This window comes from Helianthus annuus, chromosome 12 (assembly GCF_002127325.2).
Source record: "Helianthus annuus cultivar XRQ/B chromosome 12, HanXRQr2.0-SUNRISE, whole genome shotgun sequence".
NCBI classification, from domain to species: domain Eukaryota; kingdom Viridiplantae; phylum Streptophyta; class Magnoliopsida; order Asterales; family Asteraceae; genus Helianthus; species Helianthus annuus.
This window is the reverse complement of record NC_035444.2, coordinates 21,137,468-21,148,619: the sequence shown is the minus strand read 5'-3', so window position 1 is coordinate 21,148,619 and position 11,152 is coordinate 21,137,468. Positions and strand designations below refer to the sequence as shown.

Here is an 11,152-nt window from a genome sequence, read left to right as displayed (position 1 = left end):
AGGAGTGGCCAGCCTATTTCGTGTAGAACCTACACTTAATCTTTTTGGGGATTTATATAAAAACGAACACCGGTACCGGTAGCGATGTTGTTCAATCAGTATCATCGGTATCGAACAGTTTAGAGATTCACAATATTAGTGCCGATATTTATTTATCGTTGCAGACAGAGATGTATAAATGAAAATTTTTCGAAAGCGGAAACTAAACAATGAATACAGGTACCGATGTTGTTTAATATATGTTACGATAGTGATACAGTGTCAGTTTATCGAAATAGAAAACAACATAATAAATACAGATACAGAGACCGTTGTAGTTCGCTCAGTTCACTATGGTAGCGACACGATATCCGTTAGCAAACCGAAAAGCATAAATTGCATACATACAGGTACCGATATTGCCCGGTTTGGTTTGGTACAGTATGGTAGCAATAAGATGTAAGTTAATCAAAAGCAAAAAAACAATAAAAATGAATATCGGTATTGATACCTGTGTTGTTAGTGTTAAGCTGATCTCGGTTTGGTTTGATACGATATCGGCACAATATTCGTTTCAATAAAATCTATATCGCTTTTTTAAAATAAAAATAGAACACAAACGAACAAAACCGATATCAATTGAACATCATCATTATCGGGGTATCAATATTTATTTTTATTGTTTTTGATGGATGTAGGGTTTTCTTTTTCTATCAAAATAGCGACTGCAAGTACCGTAACGAACTGAACGAATACCAACTGAATTTCCGCCGCGAAGCGCGGTGGAATTTCACTAGTTTATATAACTTGTTATATTAATTATAAAGTACCATTTTGCACCCCATGGCCATGTGAAACAAATATGCAACGTGGTCATTTAATTAAACGGTGAACATAAAAATTTGGATGAACATATATCGGCCATCTCAATTTTGGAGTGTTTGGGATATACTTGTTTAAAAGCAAATTCTTTCTTGTGAGTAAAAAATAGAGCAAAGATTTTCTCGTTGGAGTGGTTGGTGTATCAAATTTTCCCTAATATAATTTATCGCCAAAAAATTTGTATAAATATAATAATGCGTTAGAAAGTATTTCAAATATCCCCACACTTGTTGCCTAGTGGTAAGAGACTTGGGTTTTCCAATGGAGACTCAAGTTCAATTCTCACTTATGTCATATAGGGGTGGATATTGGGCAATGATGGTGTCAAACCCACCGAGAGGGGTTAGATCCTGAGCCGCACCCCGGTTTTCATCCGGCTGTTACTTCAGCGAGCCAACTCGTGTAGAGGCAGTATGGTTTCCGGGGGAACGACGTAACCAAATCTGGCCAACCCAGCGCGGGCCCGGTTAAGACAACGTAAGTCTGGGCAGACTTGGCTAAGGCCGCCGATTAGGCGGTGTGACATTGAGTCACTCAAAAAAGAAAGTCACCGTTCAATAAAAAAAAAGTATTTCAAATTTCGATTTTGTTGATTTAAAGGTGTCGATAGAACACTTATGAACTGACAAAGTTTATAAAAATGAATATGTTTCCATTTTCGCATGACAGAGTTGTTGATACTTAATGTTTAATATTTATCAAGATATACTGGTTTTAGTTATGGGTTTTAAAAAACTCGCCGCTGCATGACAGAGTTGCAAAATAGAAAACTGTTGAAAAATGGTTACAAGATGGCTACTGAATATGTTAAAATCATATCTTTAATTAGCATATAAAAATCAAGAAATATAAATAATAAAGTGTTGAATAATATGAGTATAACCCATGAAGGATGATATCTAGACCCTTAATTAGTTTTTTTTTTTTTTTTTTTTTTGGAATTGGAATCTTAATTTATTAAAGGTGAATAATAATTTACATCGAGATAGTTGGTAAACGGGCTACAAGTTGCGCCGCTACCCCTTTTTGAATTAGTTTGATCCTCTAAAGAACACATCTAGTGAATCAAGATCAAAAGAACTCCAAAGATAAGCTTCATCTCCTTCCTTGCTACTCGAAGACGAAAATGATTCCATACTAGTGAAACTATGTCCATTTTCGGATTTCTCTTCTACTACGTCACCTAAATCATTTTCTACGTTATGATTCGGACCAAGCGTTGATAACTTTTCATGCCTTCGGTTCTCCGTCATCTTCAAACATTCAGATATCCCGTTAAATGCGTAAAGAGAAGCCGAAACATTCCTTTCGAACTTCATTCTCTTCATGGCTTCACTAAGCATGGATGGGTCCTCAATGTAGTTTTCTTTGGTTATTTCATCTGCAATCTCAAATAGAGAATAGTTGATGGATGAGTCAACAACATTGTCAACACATAATAAATCGGTCAAACCCAAGTCAATCTCTTTGTTTTCCTCCACTTTAGGCTCATCTCCAACTAAATAATTCTCACCTAAAACATCATTTCTTGAACAATATTCAGAACTTGCACTAAAACTATCACTAGTGGCATCTGGGATGTCAAAGATTTGGTTAAAGTCAGAATCTTGAACATGGGTTGACTCTTGAAGTCTATGATTTTGTAAAGAATGTGAAGAAGCACCAATATTTTCAAGACTGCCACCATTCTTTGCTTTAAGTCTTTGAAGCAGAAGATTAGTGATTTTGGAAGAAAGAGCAGGAGACTTGTTAGACGGATTACACGGCCAAAAATTGGTTCTTGTGTTTGATCCGCGAAGCAAACACGCCGCTTCATCATAAGCTCTAGCAGCCTCCTCAGCGGTATCAAACGTCCCTAACCATACTCTTATTTGTTGTATGGTGTCTTTAATCTCGGCCACCCATCTTCCCGAGGGCCGTTTGCATGACAAAGTTGTTGATATTAACCCCATAGTTTTCGTCTTTTACGTATTTATCACAAACATTTTCTAACAGCACTTTTCCACTTTCAACTTTGGTCCCTATACTTTACCTCTTTTACAAATTTATCGTTTTACGATTCGTTTCAAATTTTGTGAGTTAACACGCTGCAACGCGCGCATATGGTTCAACGTTCTTACGTCTATTTTTTATGGTTTAACAGCTCCGTCGAAACTCCCGAGTCCTAAGCCGAATTAGTTATTCTTTTCTATGTTTTACTTTTTCGATCTATATTTTGCAAGGTAACACGCTCTAACGTGTATGCGTGATTGATGATTCATCATTTTTATGGGTAAATCAAGAGTTATTATTTACTTAATTAAATCGAAGCCTAGAAAGCAAAGAGGTGGCATCAATCTAAACAGGACAATGAATAGTCGAAATTGGAAAGGTTATTCACTTTCACAACCTCATTGCAAGTTGCTGCCACATTTATGCAGCCAACCAAGGTTGGTCTAGCGAACCAGTTGCAACTCAAGTCTTCCCAGAGCTCGCCTTTGCTAGGCCTTCGGTGTCGAGTCGAATGAAGCCAGGGCCACTCCCTTCAGGCTGATCTCAAGGACCTTGCACACAAATGCATCGATGCAGCCAAGATCGCCGCCTTTGCTCTTGCAACATTTGCCCTCGTTTCAGTATATTTCTCAGGTTCTTGATCTTATTATTCAAAAACTTATATTGTTATTTATATTTCTTGATGCTAAAACAAGGAGCCAGTGCTAAAGGAGGTCCAAAAAGGCCAACGTATTTTGAAATCCAAAAGTAAGATATACATGGAAGTCAAAAGAACATATACAACCAACCAGTGCCCAACCATTGAAGGCGGAGTCAAGGGCTTTGCGGTCAAACCTGGTCGATACAAATGCCAAAAAGTTGTATTCAAAACTGACATCCAAAAACCCAAATTGATGACCCCTTGAACCTGCCCTGTTGACGAAATTAAGGGCCCGTTGAAAGTATCTCAAGATGGCACCATCAAGTTCGAAGAAAAAACGCTGCAGTGACCGTTCAGCTTCCGGGCGGTGAGCATGTGCCGTTTCTTTTTACGCTCAAAGAACTTGTAGCATCGGGTAAACCCGAGAGCTTTGATGGGGAGCTTCTAGTGCCATGTTATATAGTAGTATATATAAACTTAACTTACCTAGTCTCCAAGTTCTGATTAATAACATGTTGAAAAGAACTTCCATTATACTCACATGTAACAGATGAACTTTTTCTCTGCGTGATAACCATCATCACGAAACTAATTCACCAAGAACACTCTAATCTGAAATAACTTAAGAAACCATCATTCAGAAAGAAAGAAACAGAACACAACAACATTAATCACAAGTTCATAACTACTTTCACTATCAACTAACTGGCGCAAAAATGCAAGAAAGTGTAGTAAAACTTTACTCGGAACAAATTTCACCCATTGAAGGATGCAAGTGTAGCATTAATCACAACTTCTTAACTACCTTCACAATGGTTTTGACCAAGTCATATATATACACGTACTAAGGCAGTTAACTACTACTACTACTACGCGTTTACAAAAGACAGTTTCCGAAAACGAAATCACTTTCCTCCCGCTTCCTCCTCCTCCTCCTCGGCCTCGGCCTCCTCCTCAAACGAAAATGAAACGATGTTATATAATCCAATCCGCTTTAACCCACCCCATGGTATACGGATTTGCTTGTTGCAAAACAAGCCGTATTTCCTGGCGGTCTTCTCAAGGTCCCACGCGTGATACTTGGCTTTTGCGTTGGCAAAAAAGTGAAGTTGTGCGTTTTGTTTGGCGTCGAGTAGGTGTTTGCCATGGTCAAGGAGGTTCTCAACCTCATCAACTTTAGGCTCTTTTGGCATGAAAAAAACGACTCGTTAAAATTGGAGGCCTTTGAGGTTCTCATTTTCGCTTATATTCCGAGGCTTAACATCGTAAAAGCACCTTCCGTTGCCTTGTTCTATAATCCTTTCCCAGTGCCCAGCACCAGGGATGAACCCTGAAATCAAAACATTCAACAAATTTAGACAGATTATCATTCAACATTCAACACATTCTGTACAGATTAAACAACATAAGATTGCAGGAACATCAAGTATTATACATCAAATATTATCTAAACGAATAAGCTGAATACATAATACAGGAATAAAGAATATAGGATTACAGGAACAGCATGTATTATACAGTAAACATACAGATTACAGGATTATACAGCAAGTATTATTAACAGCAGCAAAATCGGAATCATTAGCAGCAGCAATAACCGGAATCATTAACATCAGAATCAGATTAGAACAAGAACGGCAAGAATAATCGGAATCATTAACATCAGAATTAGATTAAAACAAGAACAGCAGCAATAATCGGAATCATTAACATCAGAATCAGATTAAAACAAGACCAGCAGCAATAATCGGAACCATTAACATCAGAATCAGATTAAAACATGATCGATTAAACATAGCATTGAGAATGAATTAACAATCATCAAAAGCAGCCATAACAGAATCAATTAAGAGCTGCAAGTATCATTAAAATCAGCCATAAATCAATTAACAATCATCATCCATTATTAAGAATGATCGAGTAAACAAAGCATTAAAGAAAACTTACATGTATTGAAGATTGAAGAAGAATCACGATTTGAAGATTGCAAATCGGATTTTGTGTTTTTGGATATAGATACTGATTAACCCTATGAAGATATTTAAAGAAACAAAGCAAAAAAAAAAAAAAGTAGCGCTAGCTTTATTGTTTGGCACCTAAAAAACCCCTAATCTATCCCGCCTAAAACATACGCGTACACCTCGACAAAATAGTTCTGCCTCGAAACGAAACGTGCGCCTCACACCACTGAGGCGTACGTATAATATGTGTCCCTGAGGCGCCGCCTCATATACGATTTTGCTCCGTTCCGCCTCGAGGCGCGCCTCTGTACGGACGCCTCGGCCGTTTTTTTAAACCATGGTGCGATGCGTACGATTAAAATCACGCATGTTATATTATTCAAACTCCAATTACGCATGAACAAAACCACATAATCACGCATGAAGAGATCAGAAAAATCACGCATGGGGTAAACCCTAATCACACATGTAAAATTTTGTTCATGAGTGATTAGAGTTTGACTTTTATAACATGCGCGATTTACTATCGTTCGCATCGCACGTTGAGAAATCATTGAGAATTTGTCCACGATATTATTATCCTATAGAAAAAAGACCCCTTTTGATCAAGGGCGGACCCACGTACTAAGCATAGGTGTCACATAAAATACGCGTTCTCATGTGCTATGTGCGCATCAGACAGTCACGTGATACCGGTTCATCAAACATTATCGAAGAGTGACACCAGTAAAAAAACTCCTCTGAAAATTGCTTTTTTTAGCTCCCAAGAAAATAGCAAACAGTTACTAAGCATAGGTGTCACATAAAATACGCGTTCTCATGTGCTATGTGCGCATCAGACAGTCACGTGATACCGGTTCATCAAACATTATCGAAGAGTGACACCAGTAAAAAAACTCCTCTGAAAATTGCTTTTTTTAGCTCCCAAGAAAATAGCAAACAGTTCGAATAACAGTCAAAAATAGCCCTTAATTTGCAAATCATAAAGGAACTGAATCATCAAACATTTAATTAAAAGAAAAACCCTAATAATTAATTTTTTTTATGCTCCAACAGCATACTAAACAGTTCAATAGCATTCAAATAACAGCCTTCAATCGGCAAATCATAAAATATCAAGATCATTTTTGAGCAGGGGCGGACCCCATAGTTGTTAATGGCGATTGGCGAATAGCGATAAGGTACCTACCTATATGCAGCATGGTGTATAGTGAGAAATAGCGGGCGAATAGCGATACACTAGAATAATTTGTATATGTATATTTAACAAAATACCCCGGTATATATATATGCTATTTTACATGTATATTTAACAAAAACCTAAAATCCAGTTATTTTATAGATATATTTAATTGCTATTTATATTAAAAAAAACAAAAAAATAAATAAATAAAGTGTCGCTATTCTCGCTATCCATCGCTACAACCCTAATAGCGACACTAGACCTATACGCTACATAGCGCGCTATATCGATCGCTACGAACTACGATCGCTATTGACAACTATGGCGGACCCACATACTAAACAACTAATTATGCATTACATAGTATTCGACACTCGTTTTTTATGTGTTATTTACATATCCGACTGTCAAGTAAAATCAATACGCCAAACATTTACTAAAAAAATCTCAAAAAAATTCTGCTTTTTGTGCTTCAGCAACATACTAAACAGTTACCACAATAGTCAAATAACAGCCTTCAATTTGCAAATCATAAAGAACAAATATAACTTCTGATCAGAGGTGGACCCACATACTAAACAACACAGTATCTAATACTCGTTTTTATGTTATGGCAACAGTCAAGTGAAACTGTTTCACCAAACACATATTAAAAAAAGTAGCAGTTTTTGTGCTCCAACAGCATACCAAACACTAAACAGTTTCAATAACTTTCATATAACATCATTCAATTTCCATATCTTGACCAACAAAAAAGTCAACGAACTTATAACATCCAACACCACATTCACAAAATAGATCCAAATATCAAGATCACCATTCACCAACCATAAAAAGATATCTCTGTTAGTGTTTCAAAGATTACTTTACCAACAACAAAGTAAGTACACTTTTAACATACTTTACAAAATAATTCAAATAAAATTAATGTTTTCTAAACAACCCCACAAATTAACAACAACAAATTTTAAAAAATAAACAATTTTTATCAAGTTTGAATTAACTTCATACGGCTCACACAGAATCCTTCTTCGATCACTAAGATCTTCTTGTTCGGCTCACTCAGAACCATATTCAGTTCACTAAGAACCTCTCCTTTCCAACACCAATCTCTACGTCTCTTATATTTATAACATCAAAAAAAAAAAAAGAGTTTTCTCATTAGATTCAATAGTTAAAACATAAAAAAGATTCAACACATTTAGACAGACTAACATTCAACACATTCTGTACAGATTAAACAACATAAGATTGCAGGAACATCAAGTATTATACAACAAGTACTATACCCAAAAAAATATACATAAACCCTAAAAACACCGTTGATATAAACAGAAACATAAACTATCTTCCTTTTCCACATAAACCCTAAAAACACCGTTGATAGATATAAACAGAAAATTCATTTTACATAAACCCTAACCGCATAAACCCTAAAAAGAACATAAACCAGAAAACATACCCTTCGGATGAGGGCTGTTGGCCCAGAACTTGCTCAACCCACCAATCTCTTCTCCAATCCTTGCCGCATATTCGTACGACCTTTGCCCACCCGCAAGCAATGTGTTATAATCCGGGTGGTAGATACGCTTGTGTTTCAGCTTTTTCAGGTCCCTAAAGATGTACAGGAGCATTTTTTTCTAAACTCATACGAATTCTAATAAGGAAATTAAATAATAAAATAATTATTATTATCTATATATATTAAAACCCCAACGGAATTAACAATGTTTTTTTAATATGTTATAATAATATAATAAAATATTAGATACACTTTTTTTTTATATTTTATTATTCTAATATTATAATAATTGTTATTTTCTTTACTTTTTAAGTTTGATAACTTTGGTGTCAACCGGAGACTCCTTATTCTTATTTCTATTTAATTATTAATTCTTATTGACGAAATTTCATTCTACAGAATAAACCTAAACTAAAAATGAACTAAATTCTAAATAAAGCCAAATTGACTGAAGTATTATTCTATTAAAGAATAATGAGATTTTATAAACTCTCTTCCTTTTGTCAAAACTTAGAGATCAAACAAACAGAATGACGATTTATTGCTTATTCTTAGATCAAATACAAAATGACGGATTAAAGCATGAATCGAATCTAATTTACATACTAAGCCAAAATCGTGATGCAATTATTATCAGATTAACAAAAGGGACAGATACCACGTACCTACCGGAAACAATCGCAGTGTCGATTCGAATCTAAAGCTTAGGAAAACGTCATTGAACGTAGACGAAGATTGTGTTGATGTAGAAATCAAACGCCATGGTTTCTTTTGGACTTTGGCTGCTGTAAGTAAAAACCCTAGATGACATCAACGGCGTCGCCAGCCACCATAGTAAAACTACACTTTCAATTCTTGATCTCCGTCACAACAAACAAACCAGACACCGATGATCTAAAACTCTCACAAGAACTAACAGACGCAAGATTTAACACAAGATCAATAATCGACTGAAAACAAAAAAACTATGAGAAACCCTAGGTGAATAACAGAGAGAATCGAGAGGAAGAATCTGGAACTAAGAACAATTGTTAAAAGCCCTTTCTTAACACAAACACCACTTACAATGCTGGGATATGACCAGCCTTCCAGACTTCCGTCCACGAAGCCCACAAGCCCGCGAACTTAACAGCAACAGGCCCACTAACAATGCTCCTTTAATTATTAGCCCACCTTTAGTAAACAAAAACGGATATGTAATAAAGTGTAAAGCTGATATAAATAATGAAATTGTAAAAAAATGTAAAATATCTCGTTTCTCGGAAGATAACAGATTCCGACGAACACCTTACGAAACGGGAGCGATCATCACCAGATCCGATCCAAATTCATTATTCTCCATCTGACTGTATAACACTTTATGAACACGAGATGAGCACGAGATGCCATAGAAAACTGTTTTATGAGAAGAAATAAAACACTTAGATGGGTTTTCTTTTTGGGGTTTGCGAAATACCAGGGGCATGGTTTTCTTTTCCAGTGGGCTGATTTATATTGGTAAAGGATCAAATAAAAATAAAATTAACGTACGAAACGTACGCATTGGGGGAAAAGCATAAAAGTGGCGGTGTCATTTTGGTAATTATCAGGAACTTCAAAATTACTGGGGAAAAAGCAAAAGGTGTCTTGTAGAGTAATTTTGAGCATATGTAGAGTAATTTTGGGAAATGTAGGGTAATTATCAAATTACTCTAGAGTAATTTTGACTTCTGTAGAGTAATTTTGGAAAATGTCTTGTAGAGTAATTTTGTTAGCATTTAGTTATGGGGTTTAGCTTTATGGTTTAGTTCTTAGCTTTTAGTTTGGGGGGGGGGGGTTGGTTTAGGTTTTTTTTAGGTTTTGGGGGGTGGGGTTAGTAATTTTGATAATTACCCTACACGACCAAAATTACTCTACATGAACATTTACAATGTTTTAGGTTTTTTTATGGGTTTTTTTTGGGAGGGGGGGGGGGTGTTTAGGTTTTTTGGGGGTGGAGGGGGGGTTAGTGTAATTTTGATAATTACCCTACAATTTTGATAATTACCCTACACGACCAAAATTACTCTACATGAACTTTTACAAAATTACTATACAGAAGCTCAAAATTACTCTATTAGAGTAATTTTGAAGTTGCTGATAATTACCAAAATGCCACCGTCACTTTTTTTTTTTTACTTTCTTTCAATTCGTACGTTTCGTACGTTTATTTTATTTTTACGTGAACTTAACTCGATTTATATTTTATTATATATTATTTTGAAACAAGAAATTATATGATACTTTCCATATGTAAAAGGTTGAAAGTATACTTTGTGTCATAGTTTTTGAAAACCTTAGGCTGTATCCTATTGTTTCTTATTAATCAATAACTAGAATTACGACCCGTCCCAATGCGGCAGAGATTCTTTAATTATAACTAAGTCAATTTAGGACGCGCACATTATGTTAAACCGATCAAACGGGAAAAAAATAGATGATATAAAAACGTTCACCCACACAAGCACGTTGCGTCGTGTTAACTCGCAAAATTAAGAACGAAACGCAAAAACGTTAAACCAAAGACGCACATTGCGATGTGTTAAGTCATAAAATTTTAAAACAAAGCATAAAGCGAAAAATTTGTGGAAAATGAAAACTATAAAGGATCAAAGCTGAAAGTAAAAAAGTTGTGAGGATAGATTGCAAAAGATAAAAAGTTTTGTGTTAAAAGTAAAAAAAAACAAATAGTTTTGGGTTAAAAGTAATTTATGAAATACTTTTGGGTGAAAAGTAAAATAATCAATTTTCTTTTTTGAAAAACCCCCAAAACCAAGGTTACAACAACCAAAAGGGCATCACATCGACTGAAGTTTAGAAAGAAGATACAGATGGCATATAGCAAAAGATATGATTGTGCTTACTCAAAAGAAGCAGCAAGCCGAGTAAATACACCAAAAGGGCATCACATCGACTGCAAAATGAAAAAGCTACTGAAAATACCAACAAATGTACTATGGTAAATAATATATGTA

At 35.5% G+C, this 11,152-nt stretch overlaps 1 protein-coding gene, 1 long non-coding RNA gene and 1 pseudogene across 2 annotated transcripts; 1 reads left to right on the top strand and 2 right to left on the bottom strand.

Annotated features, from left to right (window-relative positions):
- Positions 1–1,892: 1,892 nt before the first annotated feature.
- LOC110892543 (ethylene-responsive transcription factor ERN1-like) lies at positions 1,893–2,813 on the bottom strand. Its single transcript, XM_022139699.1, has one exon. The coding sequence runs from the start codon at positions 2,811–2,813 to the stop codon at positions 1,893–1,895; it is 921 nt and encodes a 306-aa protein (XP_021995391.1).
- A 238-nt stretch (positions 2,814–3,051) lies between these two features.
- Positions 3,052–3,997, top strand: LOC110892544 (annotated as a pseudogene).
- Positions 3,998–4,210: 213 nt separating this feature from the next.
- Positions 4,211–9,590, bottom strand: LOC110894301. Its single transcript, XR_002566241.2, has 4 exons — positions 9,447–9,590; positions 8,825–9,332; positions 8,100–8,251; positions 4,211–4,823 (listed from the first exon to the last, which is right to left on the bottom strand). It is a non-coding gene; the product is annotated as an uncharacterized LOC110894301 (long non-coding RNA).
- Positions 9,591–11,152: the final 1,562 nt, after the last annotated feature.